This window comes from Euprymna scolopes, chromosome 42, assembly GCF_053919585.1.
Source record: "Euprymna scolopes isolate OS-2025 chromosome 42, ASM5391958v1, whole genome shotgun sequence".
In the NCBI taxonomy this organism is placed as follows: domain Eukaryota; kingdom Metazoa; phylum Mollusca; class Cephalopoda; order Sepiida; family Sepiolidae; genus Euprymna; species Euprymna scolopes.
In genome coordinates, this window is record NC_136523.1 from 44,178,147 (window position 1) to 44,204,750 (window position 26,604).

At 35.8% G+C, this 26,604-nt stretch overlaps 1 protein-coding gene across 2 annotated transcripts in view; it reads right to left on the reverse strand.

The window, feature by feature from the left end:
- LOC145267067 (RNA/RNP complex-1-interacting phosphatase-like) overlaps window positions 1–26,604 on the reverse strand; it is a 95,222-nt gene that overhangs the window by 29,413 nt on the left and 39,205 nt on the right. For both annotated transcript variants that reach the window (XM_080123022.1, XM_080123023.1), the window contains exons 5-8: window positions 23,733–23,806; window positions 12,509–12,552; window positions 7,164–7,224; window positions 6,149–6,195 (exon numbers count right to left, since the gene is read on the reverse strand). In XM_080123022.1, coding sequence (XP_079979148.1) covers window positions 6,149–6,195; window positions 7,164–7,224; window positions 12,509–12,552; window positions 23,733–23,806 — 226 coding nt within the window. The remainder of the gene's footprint in view (window positions 1–6,148; window positions 6,196–7,163; window positions 7,225–12,508; window positions 12,553–23,732; window positions 23,807–26,604) is intronic.

Here is a 26,604-nt window from a genome sequence, read left to right on the forward strand (position 1 = left end):
TTTAGCAGGTGCTCGTTTTAATGAGTTAATGAGGTCAAGTTTGACTGCGGGATTTCATTTACTGCTGAATGCTCCCCCCCCCCCAAGATGTTCTAGGAAAAACACTAACCCACATGCGGCGAGCGACAAATATTGGATATTTATCTTCCCGAAATCGAGCAAATTAAATAGACAGACGAGCTTCGTTGTTAACTGTGAGATATTACGATTTATATGTGGTATAAAAAGTTTTAAAAAGTTGTGAACCGAGCGACCGCTTCTCTGAAAGAAGCCTTTTGTAGACACACAGAAAAAGCGAACATACATACATACATTTTCGCTTTTATACATTAGATTAGTGTTGGGATGATTAATCAGGATCAAAACTTTTTAGGTGCATCGGAATTCATATTGAAAAAATTTCAGCCCATTTTCTGATGCCAAAAATGATTCTTTAAATTGTCTTATGTAAAAACTTTTATATAATAACTGTTACTTGTACAGCAGCATTTCTCCCATCAAAGCCTTCATGAGATAAAGGCTTTGGGTTCAGACACAGTTTCAGGGCCGAAGCATCATTACCACTAGTCCAGAGCGCTCCAGCAGTACCTCATGATACCACCAGACTTTGTTGAATTGTTGTCAATCTATGGGATTGCCATATCTATGATGATGCAGATAGAGCCTTGTCTTGTATTTCCTTTGTGTATTTTTTCTTGTCTGATAGAGAAAGACCAAGATTAAAGACCGTGTAGTTTCAGTTCGCAATAAAACCGACTAAAGAAAGATAAAAAAATCCAATCATTTGAGGCCCCTAATGCTGCTCTGTGACTGTTAATTTCGGAAGAGATAGAGTTTGAAAATATGGAGACAGACATATAGCCTTTTATATATTAGTGTTGGGATGATTAATCAGGACTTTTAGCTGCATCGGAATTGATATAGAAAAACATTTCAGCCCATTTTCTGATGCCAAAAACGATTCTTTTAATTGTCTTTTTCTTTTCTAAATTTCGTTTAAAGCAAAGCGTTCAGCGGTTGGTCGTATTGATTTCCAAAAACCAATAAAACTAAAATCTATAGACCCCCCCCCCCAAAGTGTATTTTATGCTTCAGAAAATAGCTGTAAATTTAACATGTTTTTACGGTAATTGGAAAAAAATAACAATTCAATAGTTAAATATTAAGAGATTTATAAAGAATCGGAACCAGGAATTTAGTAAGAAATCAGTAATTGTACCGAATTGGGGAAAAATATTGAAATCGTCCCATCACTTATATATATTTTTTTATTTTTACAACCTCAAGTATTGACTTAATCCATTACAATTGTTTTTGTGGACAGAAAATTTACTGTCTGCGTCGTCACACGGTAAAAATCAAAACGAAGCAAAAAGTAAGTTATCTATCTGCGGAAACAATCGTAATGGATTAAGTCAATGCTTGATGTTGTAAAATAAAAAACATTCAACTCTACTAACATACTGAGCACTTTTATCCTGTTTTTTTTTTACCACTTTTACCTCTGAATATTTATATGTACAAAATCAACTTTAACAGAAACAACATCTGATCAGTTGGTGAGAACAGGAAATTTTTATGAACACATAAAATCATAAAATTGCCATCCGATTAACGAAACGGCTGTAATGAAGAAATCCAAGATGAAATAAACAAAAGTTACAAAAAAGAAAAAATGTAAGTCGTTGAATTTCAACAAGTTTTGTACTATATATATATATATATATATATATATATATATATATATATATATAACTGTTACTTGTACAGCAGCATTGCTTCCATCAAAGAAAATAAAAATGAAATGTAATAAGTCCCCAGACGTACCCCTCCACCGTACTGTATACAGATACTCTATGGCTGACTGGGATAGCTTCCGTACATTCATATCTGATTTACCTCTGCATTCCATGTTTAAAAAGGATGTCCTCTATAGTATCAGATCTGACCGAATGGTTAATTGTAGGCATAGACCGATTCATACCATCTAAAAAAAATTCCAACAAAAACCTTACAGCCAGCCATGGTTCTCCCCAGAATGTGCTGCTGCTATCGCGCGTAGAAATCACTTTTTCCATAACTACCAACGTAATAGATGCACCGAGACTAAAGCTACTTTCAGGACTGCCAGCAACCACTGTAAAAGAGTAATAAAAAATGCAAGAGAGCTATACGCCCAGTCTGTTAAATCAAAGCTGATCAGCGGCTTGGTTCCCACCAGTTTTAGCAAATAACAAATAGGATCCTGAACAAAAGTGTGCGTTCTATCCCAACCATTATCAATGGACCAGAGGTCATCTCGTCAGCATCAGACAAGGCCAGACTATTTGCAAAGAACTTTGCAGCTAATTCTACCCTATGCGACGAAGGCCATCAACTCCCCATATTTCCTCCTATAACACACAACACGCTAGGTAACATACAAATATCTGTGCATGAGGTCGCTAAGCTAATCAAGAACCTTGATTCCAGTAAAGCAATTGGCCCTGACGGTATCCCAATTATAGCGTTAAAAAAGCTTCAACCAGAACTTGCTCCCATACTTACGAAACTGTTTAAGCGTTGCCTTAAGGAGAAGTGCTTTCCGACTCCCTGGAAAACCTCATCAGTATGCCCTGTATTTAAGAATTCAGGTGATAAGTCATCTCCCTCTCAGTACAGACCAATACGTCTCCTGAGTGTTATGAGTAAGTTGCTAGAATCCATATTAAATAGAGAAATAGTCAACCACCTCAGCAGGAACAACCTTCTTAGTGACACACAATATGGTTTCCGCTCTGCAAGATCTACCGCAGATGTGCTAACGGTTATATCTCACAGGATTAGTGAATCTTTTGACAAAGGCTTTCTTTCTAGGACAATTGCTCTTGACATATCAAGCTACGGTATCACTGGAAATGTTTTCTCAATCATTAAATCATTTCTCTCCAATAGGCTCATAAGAGTAGTGGTCGATGGACAAAAATCAGAGGCCTGCAGTATTAATGCTGGAGTCCCTCAAGGGTCAATCCTGGGCCCAACTCTCTTCCTGATCTACATCAATGATCTCCTTAAACACATACTTAAATCATTCGTTGACATCTATGCTGATGACACGACTATCTACGGTAACACATCAAAGGTTGTATATGACAAAGTTCTCTCTGATTCTCTCTCCTCTGATCTCGAGTGCGTGGTTCAGTGGGGGAAGACGTGGCCGGTTACCTTTAATGCATCAAAAACCAAACTCCTATCTTTACATCATCAACGCTCTGATCCCCATCTGGCATCAATTGAAATGGATGGCTCTCGTCTAGGAGAAGCCCCATGTTTTGACAAGCTTCTGGGTCTGTCCTTTACTCCTGATCTGAAATGGAACATGTACATCAAGTCTGTTGCTAAAGGTCGCTGGAAAGATGGTGGGATCCTTCTACCGCTCCAGAAGATATCTCACTACTGATGCAATTCTCTATCTATATAAAAGCCAAGTATGTCCAAGGATAGAATACTGCTGCCACATTCTGGGCAGGAGCTGCTAAACACAGCCTATCCTGCCTTGACAGAGTAAAAAATAGACTTCGTGGCTTAGTGGGGGATGCCCTTTTCTCTACCCTGCAACCTCTCTCCCACAGAAGAGATGTTGCGAGCCAATCTTTGTTTTATCGTTATTTCCATGGCAGGTGCTCGTCTGAACTCCAATCTCTGGTCCCCCCTCGCCAATCCTTCACGTAAAACACCCGTCTAGCTGAATCCACTGTGAAAAATTTCCCCCACTCTTTATCTGTACCTAAATCAAAACGTAGATTCCATGAACAAAGCTTCTTTCTTACAACTGCATGCCTGTGGAACTCTGTTCCGTCTGCCTGCTTCCCACCTGACTACAACTTGGATGTCTTTAATGAACTGCCCTCTTAAGTAAACATTTCATTAAATCTCCACACTAACGTACTGTACTTGCAATAACCCTTACCCCTGAGTGGTTTCCGGGCCTTGATAAGTGGTGACCGCCTTCAGGAGATAGCTATATGCCCAGTCTGTTAAATCAAATTACTTTGGGTTCAGACATGGTTTCAGGGCCAAAGCATCATTACCATTAGTCCAGCAGTACCTCACGATACCACCAGACTTTGTTGGATTGTTAATCTGTGGGATTGCCATATCCGTGATGATGCAGATAGAGTCTTGTCTTGTATTTTCTTTGTGTATTTTTTCTTGTCTAATAGAGAAAGACCAAGATTATTAAAATATGTGGAGGTTGAGTTCGCAATAAAACCTCAGCACTTTGATAGGAAATACAAGTTTTCCAGACATTTCTGATACATTCTCCCCACAGATCTTCATATCTTTCCAACTTACATTGGTGTGTTCGGTTTAAATTTTCCTCTAATGGAACCGTTAATTCAACAACAAAAACATTTTCAAATTAATGGACCAAATGACAATATCTGGATGCTGATTTGTTAACGGTATTTCAGTTGGAAATATGAGTCGGCGTTTTAAGTCGAACGCAATGCGCCGGTCCGTGCAGCCATAAACAATATATATTTCATGTATCCACATAAAATGTTAAATATATTTTATCTATTCTCAGTATTTACTTAAACAGTGCTCAATACACGAGTAGAGAGGTGTTATGTAACGGGGCCCTGCAACAGCAAGCGAGCAGAAATTAATTAGTAGATATATACATATTTCTATACATTTTCTAAAACAAGTTTTTAACTAACGGGTCGCTAAAGGTAGATGGCTGGTGTCAACAGGCAGCAGTTATGAAAGATCACATCAAAAGTTTAATGAGTGCAAACATCTGCGAGCTAAGGGCTGATCGTGAGAACAAAATCGAATGAGAATTGAAAACTCACACGTGATTTGGGGTGAGATTTAAAAAGACAATCAGTTAGAGTCCAGGAAGTGAAAACGACAGAGGTTTCCAATCATGTTATCTACAAGATAATCAGAGAGTTGGTTCGTGAAACCAGAGTCAAACGATTATCATGAAACAAGAGAGATGATACGGCAATGTTATTCAATCCGACCCATTATGCTGAACAGCCAATCCAGAAAGAAACTACAAGAAAGTGTCTTGTATTTTATTAACATACTATCCTATTTTGAAAAGATAACTATTTCAGCATCCATAAGTCAGATATGAACCATGGCAAGAAGTGGGTTGGTTGGTTGTTTTTGTTTTACGGCATATCAACCCTTTTCGGGTTATTTAATGCCGAATTCCTAAGATTTTGAAGAAAATTTTTTTTAATAGAATATATTTGTTGTTTTCACGTTGGTTTCTATTTAACCCATAGTTGGGACCCTAACAGGTACTACCACTCCGGGTCAGAGTGGACCAATAGTAATTAAAGGGTGGCTCCACACTCCCCAAAACACACAAGCTGTGGCCTCACCACTGGATATAGTTTAAGGTCATAACGAGGACCCCCCTTGAGGGACTTTTACTCTCTGCAGGGGGGCAGTCGGCATATTCTAATGCCCCACCGACAGGGCCGGCAAGAAGTGGGAGGAGAGGAGGCAAAAAATACAGCAAAGCTACGTTCATTTATCTGTGCATTATGCACGCCCGAAGTTTTATTGCTGCCACCAATCATGTATTTAGTAATCAATTAAAAACTAACATGCGTAAAGCAATCTGCCACATGTCCTGTTTATTGTAGGTGTTAAAGAACTGCACAAGGTGCCTTCAATAATTTTCCAGAGTTTTTTTTGTACATGCATTTAAAATTGTCATAGACTCTTGAATTTTTATGATTTCAGGTTCTAATGAACAGCTACAACCTGGATTGGAATACACCCTACTAAAGCCTGATTTTTACAGCTGTTGAATTTCAAAAAATGCAATCTGGATGTGAGGACACTTTAGAAAAACGATATGCAATAAGATTCTGTTTTTGACCTTGAAGTAGCATTTTTTTTTTAGCTCCTTATATCAAGTGACTTCATACTTTGCCTGGAGTGATTTCCATTTAATATAAAAAATTTTTTAACATAGCACACCACCAAGAGCATTCAATCTCAAAGAAAGGGAATTTTGCAGCTTTAATAAGAAAAACAAAGTGCTCACCCCTTTAAGAGAGCTGTTCATTACAAAAAACATTTTTTTTTTTTTTAAATAAAAATTAAATTTTTTTTTTTTTTTTTTTTTTTTACTCACTGTCAATAGCCACTTCTGGAGATAATTTTAATTTATCGACCATGTACCTAAGAAAAAAAAAATATGTTGGATTATTTGTTGGCATACAAACAGGTATCTTTAACAAGAGACAAAAAAAAAAATAGATGGAAAATTATATATTTTTATTAATATAAACAAATTTATATGGTCATGACACTGGATATGCTAAGATTTCAGACAAATGGTCAGTTAAAGCCAGAAGTCCTCATCAGGCAAATTTAATAAATGTTTGCTTTCCACAGAAAAAAACCAGTTCTGTGATGAGTACGTTTCAAGTAAATAATTAATCATTTACTTGAAATGTACCCAGTTTGTACATACCAATCGTAGTGGGTTAAAAAAAAAAAAAAAAAATTGTTTCATATAGATTTTCAAAAAATCCAAGCTTAATGAATGCATTTTTTATTGGGTTCCAGAGCATATATAGTTTTAAAATTTTCCAAGTTCCAAATATCAAGTTTTCTCAGTTAGTCATTATATATATTAGGTTGGTGCAAAGATGTTATTTTTTTATCAGATATGTATATATATACGTCAAAAAACGACATTTTTGCACCGACCTAATGTGTATATGTTCTAATTTAGAAGTTTTAGTTGGACACACAAGGAAACAGCTCCCATAGTAAGTAATTTATGAAACAACATAACTAGGTAAATACCCTCACCCCTCCAAAAAAAAAAAACCCTGACAAGCAGCTAAATCCCACCCCTACACGATAGCGATCCCTAGGTGTAAAAAAAGCCTTCTACTCCAATAGTTTCTTTCTCAGAACTGCTAGACTTTGGAACTTCCTTCCGGGATTCTGCTTTCCCAACTGTACTGACATGCAGAAGTTAAAGTGTAATGTGACCAGACATCTTGCTACTCATCTCCCTTCATAATGCTTCTACAACTTATGTCCCAAATAATAACCCCCTACTTCAAAGTGGCACTGTGCCTTGTTTAGAATGAAAATTGAATAACAAAAAAACAACAAAAAAAGTGCAAACCTACTTGCAAATAAAATACCCTGTTCTGTTAACTCCATGAGTACAATGGACTGCAATGACATCATCTGCAATAATAGAAAGGAAATGGATTAAGATTATATATATATATATATATATATATATATATATATATAATTTAGTAATTTAAATTTTATGACGTGAAATTTAGTAATTTAAATTTTATGACGTGAAATTTAGTAATTTAAATTTTATGACGTGAAATTTAGTAATTTAAATTTTATGACGTGAAATTTAGTAATTTAAATTTTATGACGTGAAATTCCAACTCTAGAATTTTTACTATATGCAAGACAAAGAATACATTTCAATAAGAGTACAAAATAGACTTCGTGGTTTAGTGGGGGATGCCCTTTTCTCTACCCTGCAACCCCTCTCCCACAGAAGAGACGTTGCGAGCCTATCCTTGTTTTATCGTTATTTTCATGGCAGGTGCTCGTCTGAACTCCAATCCCTGGTCCCCCCTCGCCAATCTTTCACGAAAAACACCCGTCTAGCTGAAAAATTTCCCCCACTCTATATCTGCGCCTAAATCAAAACGCGGATTTCATGAACAAAGCTTCTTTCTTAGAACTGCACGCCTGTGGAACTCTGTTCCGTCTGCCTGCTTCCCTCCGGACTACAACTTGGATTTCTTCAAGTCTAATGTTAATAAATTCCTAATGAACCGCCCCCCCTAATTAAACACTTCATCAAATCTCCTCACTAACGTAATGTACTTGCAATAACCCTTATCCCTGAGTGGCTTCCGGGCCTTGATAAGTGGTGATCACTGTGTAAAAAAAAAAAAAGTATATCTCCTTAACTTATAGGTTTTCGATGTTTACCCATCTCCTCAGAGGAGAAAATATCAGCAAATATTATAAATGGTTTATACCTAATTTGCTAAATACAATAAACATAGAAAATCATAAGTTTTTAAAGTTTTAAATCATAGAGTAAGGGAAATTATATATTGAAAAGGATAGCAGGCCGCCCAGCATTGCCCGGTCGCAAAATACGCTTAAATATGACATTTTGATTAATGCAGATTTTGTATTTATTATTATTATATATATATATATATATATATATATATATATACATACACACACTAGCAGTTCAGCCCGGCTTTGCTCAGGCCCTATGTACTGTTCAGAACTTTATGTGTATATGTATCTATTAAAAAGTGTGAATATGTACGGTAATGCCTTTCTATATAATAGTCTTCCTTAACTACTATAGAGAAAAGTTAGTAGAGACCGCAGACGTCAAATTTTTAAAAACTTTGACCCTAATTTTGACCCCATAACATTTGTTTTGGGCTCAAATTAAATAAAAATGTTTGACCCATGTCCAAGTAACCTCCATCTAAAATTTGAAGTGTTTAGACCCAAAATTGGCAGAGGAGTTTGGTAGAGTATGTAAAGGTTAACTGTCAACTTTGACCTCTTACCAGTCAAATTTTTGCCTAAAAACTGATTAAAAAGCTTACTGCATGTCTGAATATGTTTAGACCCAAAATTGGCTTAATAGTTTACAAGAGACCGCAAAGGTAAAATCTTTTGAACTTTGACCCCTTGAAAGCTAAATTTTCAGCAAAAAAACGATTATAAAGCTTGCAAATCTGTAGACCAAAAACTGAGTTATTTGGGAGGAAAATGTACACACACACATTTTCATTTTTATAGATATACTAGCGAGGGGTACCCGGCGTTGCCCAGGTGTGTTTGGAGGTGTGTGTGGAAACTCCGGTTGTGTGTGTGTGTGTGTGTGTATGAGGATCGAACCCGAACCGTTGAGGTAAAGTTGTAAATTAAAGTGTGAAAAAAAAAAAAAACGTGCGATGTTAACCATTGCCCCACCGCGAGATGCTAACGGAAACACGTTTGAATTTATTCAATTAGTTGGATTTAGCAGGTGCCCGTTTTAATGAGTTAATGAGGTCAAGTTTGACTGCGGGATAGTATTCATTTACTGCTGAACGCTTTTTTTTCCCACCCCCAAGATGTTATAGGAAAAAGACTAACCCACATGCGGCGAGCGACAAATCTTGAATGTTTATCTTCCCGAAATCGACCAAATTAAATAGACAGACGAGCTTCGTTGTTAACTGTGAGATATTACGATTTATATGTGATATAAAAAGTTTTAAAAAGTTGTGAACCGACCGACCGCTTCTCTGAAAGAAGCCTTTTGTAGGCACACAGAAAAAGCGAACACACATACATATTCGCTTTTATATTTATAGATAGATAGGACCCAATATATAGTAATGATTTTAAAAAGTAAAAAAAAAAATTAATGGTGTTACCACCGAGAATCGAAACCAAAATGTTTAGCTTACGATTTACTTTTTCCTTTGACATTAATGCCTGAGCTATGAAAACATTTACTGCAAGGCTAAAAATTAAAACTTGAACCAATAGCTATTACGTTACACATGCATCTTTGTAATGCTGTCGTTCAATCTTCACCTGGTAAATTCCATTTTTTCATTTTCACACCGATTTTCCCTGGCTAAAACCCAAATATGAAGTTTTGCAGGAGTTTGAATACCCTATATATTAAGTTTCATATCTATAAACTAAATACTGACAGGAGTTTGGTAGGCAAAATGTTTAAACAAATATATATACACATATATATATATATATATAGAAAGAGGTTTGTGTTTACTATAACCTTATTACGTAAATATTACGCAAGTATGAATTATGTAGAATACCTGCATGAATATAATTACACATAATAGTTAACTAAAGATGATCATCCCATAAGAAAACCGAAAAAAAAAAAAATATTAGGGAATTAATTAAAATGAATGCTTAAAAGAATATGCAAATTAGCTAGATCTCCTCCCTGTTATTTGTGGCAATCATTTTCGAGGATGCTGGCAATAGCCCTGTTGTCATAACTTGAATTGGTAAAGAACATGAGTTGTACAATGGCACATTTCCGCTCACGCTTATTGAACATTGTGTCACTTTCAGACATGATAGGTTTCTATCGCTCTTGGAATTTGTACATCTGGCCAACTAGTAGATGGTCTGCAACAAAAAAAAAAAAATCAAATGGAAATGGAATCATGTTGTCTTTTCTAGAGCAACAATTTTATCATTTAACCCTGTATATATATATATATATATATATGATAGCTAATGCCTATCCTTGGTCTATAGACTTGAAACTTGATATACAGGGGAAGTTGGACCTATGGAAAAAAATTCGGAAAAAAATCTAGTAAAAATAAATAAGGAGTCAAAATTATAAAAAAATTAGAACTAGATAAGTATAAGTTGACTTAAAGTGCTCTTATGTATGCACAAATATACATTTATACGTCAGTTCATTTTTTAAAAACTATTTCTTATCCATCTGACGATAGCTCAAACAGTATCATGTACACACACACACACACACAGAGGCCAACTTGGATAAGGGTAGTAGAAAGACAAGGGAGAGGAAGTGGTTCACCAAGGCACACAAAAACTGTTTTAGATAGGATAGTTAATCAGAGTGGAGCAGTGACTTGGACAAAGGACTAAACAATAGAAGCCAATATATTAAGAGTTAATTTTGTGGCAGTTTACTGACAGTCTTAAGTTTGTGACAGTTGAAAGCAGGCTGTGGCACGGAGCAGCTAGAGGAGGTAAATTGATCAACCGACTAACAAACATGACTTCGACAGGCAACTAAAATGTGGACATTATCATTCAGAGGATCGTTTTCCATGATGGCGTCACATATGTACTCAGAGCCCAACTGCTAGCTACGGATCTATGTGTCACAGTCTGTGTTTTAGGTTATTTTATGCTTTTATGCTTGTGAATCAGTGCTCGCTCTCGGCAATCGCCAATGTGCGAGAGATAACAACATGGCCAGAACGACAGAGAGAGAAACCACGGTGCACAGCACTGGGGGTTGTCGATAATTGTTGAGAGGAAACATTTATTTGCATTATTTGGATTCTTCGGGCGACCGTTCTCATCTTGAGTGTTATTTTTCGCAACGTTTCACTCAATGTAACCTCTGAGCTTCTTCAGGTATATCTTTTCAAACTCGGGAATTTGAAGGTTTAAGGCTTCCAAAATTGGTACTAGAACTGTTGTTCACAAGAACCCGTGGAGCAGTGATTAGATTTGGTTTGGCTCTTTTATGGCATATCAATCCTTTTTGGGTTATTTAATGCCGAATCCAGTTATTTTGGGAACAGTTTTTATGCTTCAAGTTCTTTATATTTTCAAATATTTATTAGTAGAGTTTGGTTTGGTTTGGTTGTTTTATGGCATATCAACCCATTTCTGGTTATTTAATGCCGAATCCAGTTATTTCGGAAATAGTATTCATGTTGCATTCAGTTATTTTGTAGAACGTTTTTATTCTTCAAGCTTTTTGTATCTTCAATCGCCAGTTTGCAGTGCTTTGTTTGGTTGCTTTATAGTGGATTTTATCGTTTTTGTTCCCTGCCCTGCAAAACATGAATGAGTTTTGCAATGGCAGAGGGAAAAGAGTTGCAGTATTAATGTTTGGTACATTTTAAGCTAGGAAATCAGTCAGGAAGTGGGGAAGATAGAAAGGAGAAATTGGAAGAAGGAAAAGGAGGAAAAGGTTGTTATTGTTTTTGTTTTTGCAGAATATAATAAAGTTTTGCAAAAATAAGTATAAAAACAAAAACATCACTGTTTTTTTTTGTTTTTTTTTACATAGACATCACCACATTATCAAGGCCAAGAGGCCACTTAAGGATAAGGGTTAAAGAAATTAGAAATTGGACAATATAGTAATCATTAGTAATGAAAATTTGGTAAATTTGATAACTTATATGGAACGGCTCATCAAGAACTTATTTACGTTAGACTTAAAGACAACCATATTGTAGTCAGCCGGAAAGCAGGAAAACGGAAGACAATTAGGTATGTTTCATCTCAGGAAGCCAATATCTTCAGACAGCCTGATTAGGTAGCACCAGGCAATAGTTAGAGTACTTGGAATAATCAATTGTGAAAGTGATATTCTCATGAAGGTTGTAGGTTCAATCCTGAGTGTTGGCAACCGAAAAATACAATAGCGAATTACTTAGGACCTCTATTCAATCATGGCTGATGGAACAAGAACATGCTACTATCAAGTAAATAAAGGGTTCCATTTGAAATTCCGTCAAAATTCCTGGGTTTGACAAGATACACCTAAAGAAGGTTGGAAGTTGACCGAAATGCTGTGAAAATGACACAAGATGAGAACAGTAGTTCGAAAAATCCAAATAAAACAAATAACCAATCCTCATCTCAAAAATTCACACTTGTATTTTTTTTCGAAAATAAAATGCAAAAAGCTTAAAGGTTTACTCACCTTTCTCCAATTTATCTTCGATGGAATCAACGGCTAAAAAAAACCTGAAATTATAAAAAAAATTTTTAATTGATGTTGAAATAATTTAAAAAAGTAAATTATCAATTCATTTGTTCGCAGTTTTAATCACATATTTATAGAGACAGGCGACTTCCTGCTTTAAAAGATGTATTATATAGAGGAATTCACTATAGATAGGTTGAACCGATTGACTCCAAAGGAGGAAGTTTTATGGGAATATCAAATTCACAAGCCGTCCCCAGTTGCTTGCATATCCACATCAGGGGATATGGTGTACCTAGTATTTCCAAATAGTCACCCATTTGATATTTATCAGGTTCAATGTTGCTTAACTTTAGTGATCTAATGAGAATTGAGGTGTCAACGTGATTATCTACATGTCAGAGTTTGTGTTTTTAAGTTTTATTTTCTATACTTGTGAATCAATGCTCGCCCTCGGCAATTGTCAATAGCAACATGGCCAGAATGAAAAGAGAAGACAACAGAGAGATAAATCATGGTGAACAGAGGTTTTGAGGCAATATCAGATATTTTGTAATTTATATGCAAAACTAGGAAAACAAGTGACTCTGCAAAAAAGTGCCACAAATAGGCTCTGGATGATCCCCTTAATGTGCAACCTTAAGGGAAAAGGTCACATAGCCCACTACACAATTCAGGTCATTAGCTTTCCAATGAGCCTTCATTTGTTAAATTCTGATCAATAGTCACTGTAAAACGTAACATGCGACCACAGACGAGATTGAAGTCACTACACGAGTTTTTAGTGTAATTCGAATCTTGTTTGTAGCTGAATACTTGATGCTTCGCTAGGGTTATCAAGGGTATTTTTTTATCGTGACGCCATCACTAGATGGGTTGCCTATCACGGCTTAAGAGAGTCCCATCTACCCCCGAGAAGGATAGACCGCACCAGTTTCCCAACTTGGTATTTACAGTACATACAGCGTCTTACCTTCCAAAATAGTCATCATCTGGTACTGGCCAGGTTCGACGTTGCTTAACTTTGGTGATCTGGTGAGAACTTGCACGTCACTGTGATTGTGCTGTATATCAATAGTTGCTGAGATTTGGAACTTATGAAGACTAGCAGGGGTGCCCGGCGTTACCTGGGTGTTTGTAGGTGTAAAAAAATTTTTGGTAGGGGGGTAGGCTTGAACCCAAAATCTTGAGGTGAATAGCCTGATAACTTACCTCAACGCTACGATGACAGCGGAATTGAGAATAGTTGAAATTAAATGACAGGTGTGTAATTCTAATGAGGTCAAACATCACGCCATAGGGGAATGAAACCATGCACTTAATTTTGGCTGCAAGCCAGTTTCCCCAAGACGTTAGGGAAAACCAGTTCCCCATAAAAAGGGGAGTGTCCAAATGAATAGCAATTGTCTGCATTGATCAAAGCTGATTGCTTTTCTGAACGTCCCGGCACGAGTGCCAGATAAACATGCCTTTGCTACGGATTCAGTTTCGCTTTTATACTGAAAAGTCAAACAAACACGTATTGAGTAAAAAATATCGAAAATAGCGTGTAAAAGTCACCCAAATAAACGATACACACAACCTCCTTTCGTAAATCAGAGATATTATAATCTAGGTAGTATATAAAAAAGTTCTAAGAAACAGTGACCACCCCAAGTGCCCCCCCCCCAAGCCTTTGCCGGACATACAAAACGTGCACACACTAACACACATCTTGCCTTTTATATATAGAGGAAAAAAAACAATTCAACATCTCAAATTTTTCAGATGAGGATTAATAATTTGCATCGTTTGAATTATAATTCTCATATCAGTTATTTTCGCAAGGTTTCTGTAGGCTTAACCTTTGACCTTCTTTCTGCAGGTTCGTCTTTTCCAACTTGAGAATCAACAGGTGCTATTTCTCACGCCTTAATTCGTCATACATAGTAAAAGCAAAAATTCAACATTAACCTTTTAAGCCAGCAGCACTCACACTAGGTGAATTGAACTGGCTTCCTACAAAGGAGGAAGTCACAAGGGAATATCAAATTCACAAGCGGTTCCCAGTTTCATGTATATACCAATCAGGGGAGATGATGATGTTAGTTTTTTGCAGTTTGTGCAGGGAGGTGTCAATATCCTCCTACATACAGCGTCTGGTATTCTTAAACAGTTACCCATATGGTACAGACCAGGCTTGATGTTTCTTAACTTTGATGATCTGATGAGAATCGGTGTACACTAGTGTGTCAGCATAATTATGCCATGGATATTCAACATAATACTATTTTATTAAAAGGCCTTTTTTTTTTTTAATAAAACAATTGTCTGTTGTCTTTAAGGACATTAGAAAAAAGAATTACTTAGATTTAAAAAAAAAAAAAAAATTACACATTTAAAAAAATTTACATTTAAAAAAAAATTACACTTATACTTAAAAATGTATACTTACATAAAAAAATACACTTGCATAAAAAAAATTTACCCTTACATTTAAAAAAGTATACTTACTTAAAAAAAAAAAAAAATACACTTGCATAAAAATACTTACACTAAAAAAAGTTGTTTTTAATAAGTGATCACTTACCACAACTAAAAGTCACTCATTATAAAACAAATAATCTTTAAAAATAATAAACAAAACTGGATAACTCATTTTAAATTGAATATAATACGAGTTGTCTACCTTTAATTTAAAAATGTGCAAACAAATAAAAATTATAAACTAAAATAGCTTCACTGCCTTCCGGAAAGCTTTTGGCGTGTACAGCTATTTATTATGGGATAAAAAAAATTTTTTTTTAAATACATTTATGTGTTTGACTAGCTAAAATATTCAGAGTTATCTACTCTTGAATATTTACAAATCTCCTGATACAAACATTGAGTATGCAGAGTTATCTGCTCTTGAATATTTCTTATACAAACATCTTGAGTATACAGAGTTATCTGCTCTTCAATATATTATATAAGGCTGCAGAGAGGAGAAAAGGGCATCACCTACTAGATTATTTTGTAATTTATGTGCAAAACTAGGAAAAGAAGTGACTATGATTCAAAGATTTTATGGCTGTAAAAAAGTGCCAAAAATAGGCTCTGGATGATGGATGATCCCCTTAATGTGCGACCTTAAGGTAAAATTGTTACTATACAATTCAGGTTATTACCTTTCCAATGAGCCTTCATTTGTTAAATTCTGATAAATAATTGCTGAGATTTGGAACTTATAAAAGACTAGCGGGGGTACCCGATGTTACCCGGGTGTTTGGAGGTGTGTGTGTTGGGGGAGTAGATCAAAACAACCTTGTTTGAAAAAAAAAAAACGTTGGCGAGGTGTTTGGAGGTGTAAAAGAGAGGAAAAAAAAAAATTTTTAATAGGAAGGTAGGCTTGAACCCCGAAGCCTTGACACGAGGGTGGAAACGAAATGGAAAAAAACCCGACACCTCGGCAACGAGGGGAGAGGAAGTGATAAGCGTCTTAAGTTAAGGTTTATAAAGTGAAATTGACAGGTGCGAGAAAGTCACGTGATGTCTGACCTAGTTTTGCGCTGCAAGCCAGTTTCTGTTTCCCCCGCCTCATCATTCGCTTTTTTTGTACTGAAAAGCGTAACGAAGACGAAAATAGTGCGTAAAAGTCGGGCAAATTAAAGATAGCTGCGATCCCCATTCTTAAGTTGTAGATATTATGATTTAGATAGCATATAAAAAGTTTTAAGAAAGAGAGAAGCCCGGCGAAAAAAGCCTTTGGCAGATATACACAAAAATGCACACACACACACACACACATTTTTGCTTTTATAGATGAGGGAAAAACAATTCAACATCTCAAATTTTTCAGATGACGATTGATAACTACTAGATTACGAAGCTGACTTTGTAAGGATGGGATAGGGTGCTTCAAGCGACAACAGAATTCTATTTTATGATGTTTTTAGCTTTTATAAAGGTAGAAGATTGCACCAAGGGTGAGATACCTTCTAGAGACATAGAATGATGCAACTATTTTTCCAGCAACCTTGGCAACTGATTTGAAGTAATCCATATCATTTGGATTCATCGGACTACTGTTCTCATTGTGATTTTCACAACATTCCGGTCGATGTAACCTCTGTCGAACTTGGGACTGTTTCTGTCAAACTCGAAAATTTTGACGGAATTTCGAGCGGAACCCTTTACTTCATGGGGGGAAGCGTGCTCTTGTTCCGTCAGCCATGACTGGATAGAGATCTTAAGTAATTTGCAATTGTATTTTCTGGTCGCCCACATCGAGGATTGAACCTTCAACCTTCAGGAGAAGGTCACTTTAACAATTCATTTTTTCAAGTACTCTAACCACTGCACCACGGATAAATTCTACTACAAATTTTATTTTAAACATTGATTTGATGCAAGTTTTCCATTTCAGGTCAAGAGTAAAGGTCAGTCCCAAAAGTTTGTTGAAGCAGGATGCTTCTTTAAAACAAGAGCAATTCATATCAATTGGCGCCAAGTGGGGATCAGAGCATTAATGATGAAAAGAAAGAAGCTTAATTTTGGATGCATTAAAATGAACCAGACACCTTTTGCACCACTGCACCATATGCTCCGGGTTTAAAGAGTGGTTGGTTGGTTGTTTTTGTTTTACAGCATATCAACCCTTTTCGGGTTATTTAATGCCGAATCCAAAGATTTTGAAGAAAAATTTTTTAATAGAATATATTTGTTTTTTTTCAAATCGGTTTCTATTTAACCCATAGTTGGGACCTTAACAGGTACTACCACTCCGGGTTAGAGTGGACCTGGGAGCAATGGCAATTAAAGGGTGGCTTCACACTCCCCAAAGCCCGCAAGCTGGAGCCTCACCACTGGATATAGTTTAAGGTCATATCCAGGACCTTGAAAAAGTGAGAATCAGAAAGATCTTGGATTGTTGGCCTTTGAAATGTTGCCATATAGTGGGGTGGCTTATGGCCAAAATATGACCAAATCGTTACATGCTGGCCCAAAGCACCAAAGTTGGTACATCTATACTTTGGGTTAATACAAACATTTTTGAAGGGGGGTACCCGATTTTAAAGGTCAAGGTCAAGGTCAGGCGAAGGTTAAAGGTCAAAATGTGGTAGTACTGTAATTTCAGGTGTCATTTTAGTTTTATCTTGCTTCAAGTAGTATAGTTGGTAACATGATTTGTAATAATATGTATTTTTATGTTTCAGAGTGCTTCCTGGTTGAGAACTGAAGTCAGCAAGGCAAGTCAGTAGTGGAGAGCTTGCATTTCAATCTTCAATGCAACATGGATTGGTCAAAGTGCATCATATGCGGTACAGGAGATGGGGCATTAAAGTGTCCTGCAACACAGCAGGATGGCAAAGGTTCACAAGCATATGAAGAATTTATGAAAAATGTACATGGTTTTAAAGAACTGAAATCATTGCCTGCAAGAATTTGCTTTGGTGATGATGTGACAACCAATGACCTCAATGTGAATTGTGCTAAGTGGCATAAAAACTGTCATTTATTATTTGCCAAATCAAAATTGTTAAGGGCACAAGAGAGAAATGCTAGAAAGAGAATTGTTGACCACTCTGGCGATGATGTTAGTATTGGACAAAGAAAATCCAAACGTGTATCTCGAAGTGATGAAGTAATGGGTTGCAACATGTGTATATTTTGCAAGAAGTCAGATGGTATACTTCACAAATGTGAAACTTTAGAACTAGACAAAACACTGCGTGAGCAAGCAACAGAACTACAAGATACTGACTTGTTAGCTACTATTGCAGATGGGGATCTTGTTGCTATTGAAGCAAAGTATCACAAACAATGTATGGATGCATTCCGTGTTCGATACAGAAGTTACAAGCGATCCATGGCTACATTATCGGATACAACTGATCAATCAATGACAGACTCAAGGGTATTTGTAGAAATGATATCTTATATTGAAGCGAATGTTGAAGACGGGGAGTACATATTTCCATTAGTAGATCTGCACAAAATGTGTGTAGCTCGCTTTGCAGCCTTGGGATATGAAAAACAGGTGAACAAGACACGGCTGAAAAACAAACTTTTGAATCATTACAAGGATCAGTGTCAGGAACAATCAGTTGGCAAACAAACAGTTCTTGTCTTTAATGAAGGCCTTCAGAAGCTCATAAAGGAGGAGTTGAAGTCTCGTGATTTTGAGAAGGACGCTCTCTCAATGGTACACATAGCAAAGTTAATACGGCAAGAAATTTCAAAGACAAAATTCTGTACATTCAGTGGAAGTTTCACCACAGACTGTCAAGATGACTCAGTGCCAAATTCACTCAAAGTCTTGATCTCCATGTTGTTATATGGTTCAAACATCAAGGACCAGACCGCAACAAATTCACAAGAATGTCTGACCATATGCCAGCTGATTAGATTCAATTGTAAAGATCAGCCCAAAGTAGCAGAGAACCCACGCCACCATAGATCCAAAGAACCACCGCTTCCCTTATATGTAGGCTTGAGTGTTCACACGCAAACCCAGAGCAAGAAAATGTTGACACATCTCCATAAACTCGGAATCAGTGTCAGCTATGAAAGAGTGTTAGAAGTCGAAGACTGGCTGACAAATGCAGTATGTGAACGATATCAAGAGGAAGGTGTGGTGTGTCCTGTGCAACTTATTGATGGTGTGTTCACAGCAGGGGCACTAGACAATCTGGATCACAATCCAACATCACAAACAGCTGAAGGATCATTCCATGGCACAAGTATCAGTGTGTTCCAGTTTCCTGCAGAGAATAAGCAAGAGACAAGTAGAGAGCCCATCAAAATACCACCACAGGCACACATTAGAAATCCATCCCTTCCAGATAGTTATCGAATAGTTCCAGCTATTGCTTGCAACACCGACACTGTTAATGTCACAGAAGCTGCAGCTATGGAAGACCCTGATCCTGAACCTGTTCTATGTGAAGCAATATACAAAGAAAATCAGTGGTTAGAGGAAAGGATACCTGTAGCCCAAAAGAACAAATTAGAAAAAGGTGATATCATGGCCTGGGCCTCGCATCATTCTGCACGCGAAGGCGAAGTTACTGATATTCCCGGGACAAGTGTTCTACTGCAACTCTTTTACGAAAGGGCTGCATCGATGGCTATGGTCAAGCATGGTATGGAAGTACTGAAAAAAATAACAACATTGCGAAACCCTGGGCAAATACCTGTTATTGCAGTGGATCAACCTCTCTTTGCTTTGGCCAAATATGCACAGTGGAATTGGTCTGAAACCCTTGGCGAGTCTGAATATGTTGTTGTCCTGGGAGGCTTACATACTGAGATGGCATTGTGGAGAATGGTTGGGGATCTCTTGGAAGAATCTGGTTGGTGTATTGCACTGACTGAGAGTCGTGTTGCTACAGCTGGAACTGCTGACTCCTTCCTGAAGGCTGCCCACTTAACCAGAACAGGACATGCACATCAGGTGACAGCAATGACTCTTGCAAAGTTGCAGCGTGATTCCTTTCATGAAATGTGTCCAGAACGCAGCATACACTTCGAAGACTGGAGAACTGACATGACACAAAACAGTCCAACCTTCGCATTCTGGGACAGGATTCTTCAGCTGGAGCTGCTAGTCCTTATCTTTGTGAGGTCACACAGGGAGAAGAATTTTGCTCTTTATGTAGAAGTGTTGGAAGCATTGGCACCATGGTTCTTTGTGCTTGATCGCATGAACTACTCTCGCTGGCTGCCAGTACACATAAAAGACATGAAGACTCTTCCGCCATCAATCAGAGCTGAATTCAAGAAAAACTGGGTGTTCCTGAAGGGTAGGCGACCATTCTCAGCCATGCCTCTAGACCAAGCACACGAGCAGAACAATGAAAAAGTGAAACATTCTGGTGGTGCAATTGGCCTGACCACGAATCCTGCTGCCTTGAAACGATGGATGATTGCCGGTCCAGAGCAGGCAAGGATTCTCGATGAATTTGAAGAGATGAATAACCTGTCTGAGGAACCTTCTTTCCAGAGTCATGAGCAAGGACATGCCATTCAGGAAACATTCCACAAACAAGTCAACAATATGTGTGATGTTATCAAATCAATGGGGAATCCATTCTTGAACACAGCAAAGGAACTCATTGTTCTTGACACCCATGACTGTATGGATGAACAGGTTGTGGAAGCACTATACGGAATGGAGCAACTGGGCAAAGAGCAGTACTCAAGGTATGTTAGTGATGTGCTGGTGAAACGAGACAAATCCATCCACAGCACAATCAAGAAAAATAAACTTCCACTTTTCAAGCGACCACACACCAGTACTCCCAGCAGAAACGTGACTCAGTTGCAGGAAATAAAGAGTGATTATAACCTATTCAGCCAACTCTTCATTGCTACTCAGGTCCGTGACACAAACCTCGAGGAGTTTTTCTCACATGAAAATCACCCATGGCCACCAGCATTGTCACTGAATGGGAAACTTCGTCTACCAGGAAATAAATCAGAACTGTTGGCTTGCATCGACCCAAGTATTCAGCCAGAACCACCATCACACTTCGATGCAAAGATTTTCGATGGGGCTGCCATAATACACATCCTGCCGCATGAACACAAATGTACATTTGGGGAGTACAGTGACAAAATCTTCATTCCTTGGACAGAGAGGCAACTGCAAAGCAGCACTCGAATTGACATTGTTTGGGACAGATATCATCCAGACAGCTTGAAGGCAACTACACGTGAGAAACGAGGGAAGGGGGTACGCAGGAAGGTGTCTCGCAATGCCAAACTTCCCGCGTCCTTTGCTGGGTTTCTGCAGAATGACAGAAACAAAGAAGAGCTTTTTGGTAGTAGTTTGGTTTGATAATTAGCTCTAATAATAAGAAAATTAATAAACTACAAAATACAACTATACAAAATACATCGGACTGTAACTGTAAAAGAAAAAATAAATGTCCCCTACAAGGCTCATGTAAAATTAAAAATGTTATCTATAGCTGCACAGTATCAAAAACTCCAAATCTACAAGAACCTATTAACAGCCATAACTCAACTACCAGATTAAATAATAACACCAACTTAAATCAATCTACCGATCAATTACTAATCAACCCACCACATAATAATCCAACAATAGACCTAACGGAAAACAATCACAATAATCAAGAGGTAATATATATTGGTTCCACATCTGGCCTAATAAAACATAGAATTTCAACGCACAAACATTCTTTTAAAAATAACTCTCTATCAAACCAAACTACTCTATCCAACTATATTTGGCAACTAAAAAATAGCAATATTTCTTTCAACTTAAAATGGCAAATAATTGAGACTTGCAAATCATATAAACCAGGAGATAAATTTTGTGCACTATGTACAAAAGAGACCCTAAAAATTTTAAAATATGAAGATATAAAAAGTACAACCAAACTATTAAATTCAAGACACGAGCTTCTGACATGTAATCATAAACGTTGGTTTAAATTTAATAAATATAAACCACCTTAAATCATTAAAAATTACTCATTAGTAAAAATAGATTACAATTATTTTTATTTTTATTTTTTTTTATAAATTAAATTAGACCAATTACCTCACTTAGACCCGTAAAACAAATAATAAATAAAGTCAATAACACATGACAATTATTTCCCCTTAAAAACTTGTAAAATAAATATTCTCTCTCTATATATAAACTGTAGCGTGTTTAAATCAAAAATACGCTAACGGAAACAATTTATTGCACGAGCGTCGCCCTTTTAAAATTCATCATTCAATAAAATAAAAAGCTATAGCAAACATCTAAATGACTACTTTAAACACAGTTCCTGATTTCAAAAAGAGAAAAACTAAAAGGTAACTATCTCTATATATTTTTAAATCAAATTTATTATGTAAATTCAAAAATATATATTTTTTCTACTCATTTCTATCTCTAACCCATATTAATTTTCTTATAAATTTTAAATCCAAACCTTTTATTTCAATTTTTTCAGATTCATCTGCCTTACTTTTAATGCTAGGTTTATTTATGGTGTCTTTTAAATTCAATAAAAATCCTTCTAAATTTGCTGATGAGGAGACCGTGCTTACCAAAAAAACTATATATAATTGTTCTACATAACTTCATGTATACCACAATAAAAAGCACGGATTTCCGAAACGATCGTACAGATAATTGATTTTGTTGTTGTTCCTTCTTATGAAACGGATTTTTAATTTAATTAAAATTTGATTTTTAAATTATAAATCGCATTACTTAATATTGAATTAGCTCTAGGACATTTAACTATCGAGCTTATTATATATCTAAATTACAACGAGCACTTTCTATTTCCTGTATTTTAATTAAACTAGTAATTTCACTGTTACATTAAAATACACTTAGCTCTTTAGACTATTGTTCTAATCTCCTTTAAATTATATATATATATATATATGTGTGTGTGTATATATATATATAACTATTTTTTAATTATTTAAACTCTTCAGCAATTTTTTATGGACCTACATTTATTTTGTTTAGTTTTTATAACATGTAATATGATATATAATATTTCCCTTCCTATATTTAATGAAAACTGCTTTTAAAATATAAGTCAATTTATGAGGTGGGTTCCCTCTATCGTGCTTGAAGCCTACTCACCTCTGAGAGTATCCTGTACCTTTACAAGGCCACCATTCGCCCATGCATGGAGTATTGTTGCCACATCTGGGATGGTGCATCTACCACTAGTCTCTCCCTCTTGGATAAGCTCCAAAAAAGTGTCTTCAATCTAATAAGTCCCACTTTGTCAGCTAAGCTCCAACCCCTGCTCCATCACCGCAATGTTGCATCTCTGTTTTACAAATATTTTAGTGGAATGTGCTCTGATGAACTCGCTGCATTTGTGCCATACGTATACCCAACAAACCTGCTTGGCAACAAAATCACACCCCTTCACTGTTGAGGTTCCTAAATGGCAAAAAGCTTTTTACTCTTAATAGTTTCTACTCTCAAACAGCTTTGAATTTGGAATTTCCTTCCTGCTACCTGCTTCCCTGACTGTACTGATATCCAGAAGGTTAAATGTAACATAAGCCAACATCTTTCCTAGGCATGGTCCGAAATAGTAGCCCCTTATGTCCAAGTGGCGATATGCTTTGTTAGGAGTGAACGTGAGTAAGAAAAAGTCGAGTTATTGCTATAGAATGGAAATCCCCTGTCGATATATTCTATATCATTGAAAACAAGATTAAAAAAAAAAATAAATGCGCAAGATAAATAAATGAAACTTACTGTGAAACAATCTCTGGAGATGGAACAACCCGTCCAGGTGTAAAAATCTTTATATACGAAATGTCTTCTAATTTCTAAAAAAAAAATAAAGACAATAAAAATGTACAGAAATATTACAGGTTCAATCTCAGGTTTTGTCATTCCTTGGAACATTCAATAAAAACATGCTTGCCGCATCCTTACAAGCATTTATAGAAATTTAGATGTTTTTTTTTTATTAGCAATAATAATGAGGTTAATAAAATATTAAAAAAAGTGCCAAAAATAAGCTCTGGATGATCCTCTTAATGCATAACCTTAAGGGAAAAGGTCACGTAACCCATTACACAATTCAGGTCATTACCTTTCCAACAAACCTTTATTTGTTAAATTCTGATCAATAGTCACAGATTTGGAACTTATAAAATTGCCCAAAAAATGGTGTGTGTGTGTGTATATATATATATATATGAGAGAGAGAGAGAGAATAAAAACAAAGTTATATTCCAGAATTCGTGATGTTGACCATCTTATAATTTATCCCTTTAATTCAGTTGACTTATACGATTCTTGACAGTATCTGTTTCATAGCGCAAAATCAATCAATTATTATATCAATCAGCGAATCTATTATCAGAAGAAATAGCAACTATCAATCCGTCAAAAGGAAATGAAGTGTGATTTGACATTATTAAAATTTGAAAATTGGAACAGAAGCTGTATATACCTTTTTTATTTTTCCATTACGCCATTTGGAATATTATCATATTAAACCCAACTATTCGTACTAACAATCTACATTAATTTATGAATCTTCTACAAAAAAGTTCTATTTAATAATTAGTAAATTTATTAATTCTAATTTGTGTATACATACCTATGAAAATAACATCAATAAATTATAAACTATTATACATGTTTGTATATACAAAACTAAACTAAAAAAAAAAAAATTAAAAAAAAAACAATTGATGATTACGATTATAATTAATCAACTGATTTGAATTGAAAACCATACATAATTCAATTCTGTTGACTTATAATCAAGCTTATCATACAATTCAAAACCAATACTTAGGTTAAGTTTAAAAATTATCTGAAAACTCCTTTTTATCTTAATTGTAAATAATTAAATTTATTTGAATTAAAGTGAGGCAGAGTTACTTCCCTAGGAACAAATCTAATGAGATATTAACTTTTCTTATATTTATTTTTATTCTCTTTAATTTCATTTTTTCTTTTCTTAACATTCATATTATAAACATTTTGTAACCCATAGTCATCCATATTCAACTAATAATTCATTTTAATATAGTTTTAATGTCTTTCACTTAATATTATTAAAAAATTTAATCCGTTTATATTATAAATTAATCTGTGGAATATAAAATTTGAGTATTAAAAATTATTTCAATCGATAATCATAAGTAATATTTCATTTCTGCTAATGTTGAATCGTAAATTAATTGGTTACTTATATACTTTTGGCCTTTTCCAATGTTTCTTACATTTGTTTATTATTTATTAATTAATTTTACTATTATTGTGGGGAAAAGAAGTAAAGAGAGCAAGACAGAGAGTCGAATTTACGATGTTCTTTCGTAGAAAATATATCAACAAAACAAATACAGTTAACTCTCAATTTATAAAAAAAGATTTATTACTTTCTAGGAAATATTTCAATGAAAATAATAGTTCATTTATGAGTGAACAAAAGGGGGGAATTAGTTGAGATTAAGGAAGTTTTAAAATAATTATTTACATAAAATTAATTAAAAATGAGCATGCGATAATAAAAGAGGGAATACAAAAGTTAGTTACTGTGTCTGTGTGTTCGCCCACATTGTTTTATCAGCCGACTCGCCTGCTACGTTCACAGTGTTGTCGCGTTAGTTTTGAGCTGCAGACAGTAGTGATATATATATCTTTCAACACTATCTCTGAATTTTTGTTAACTGCCTTTTTTTGGAAAATACAGAGGTTTTTAAAGATTTTCACCGGCTCCCAGACACATAATTTCCGACAGCCCGGAAAACTCTCTGATTGGTCAAAAAAAAATCAAAACATTGAACCTCCAGAGCAATTCAGTAAAAAGAAAAAGGGCGCCTCTAGCCGCTTGCGCAGAAAACGTCTCGGGGCACTTGAATTTCCAGCAGCGAAAGAGTGAACATCGTAGCTCACCATATAACTTTCCGCCCAGTAAACGGAGTTTAAAGGTTCATCGTTCATGATAAATAGCTTTGGGGTTTTTTTTGTGAAGGAAAGTTTGGTAGTATATTTACATGTAAATGTAGGTTGGGAAAAAAAAAAAAAAATTTTTTTTTTGTTTAGAAAATTTTTACATCATTTTTATTTTTAATAATAAAAATATGTGTTGTCCTTTTTCCACCTGATGGTTCTCCCGGACTTTGATTTAGTTTGTTTCTTTTCAACCTCTGTATCAGAGGAAGATACAAAAGTGTCAGATACTGGAAGGGGTGGAACAAAATCTTTTGACGTTGTTGAAGAATATGCAGGCTTCAATCTATCTATGGAAACGTTACTGTGTACATCATCAGACATTTTAATAGTAAAATATTTGCCATGACGATGTACTACTTGGAATGGACCTGTATATGGAGCTTCCATAGATTTTCGAATCCTGTCTGTTCTCAACCAGACGCTGTCACAAATTTGAAGATCCTTAGGAATGTACACAGTAGGTAAAGAATGGAGGTGTCCACTGGATAATCCGTCTGTGTCAAATTTCCGCATCTCCTCAGCTAGAGCTTTTATGTGAGCATCTGTTATATCAATGTTTGCATCCTCGTACGCATCGATTAACAATCTAGGTATCTGTGCATTAGCACCCGTAACTGCAGTAAATGGTGAATAATTGGAATCGTTGGGTGTA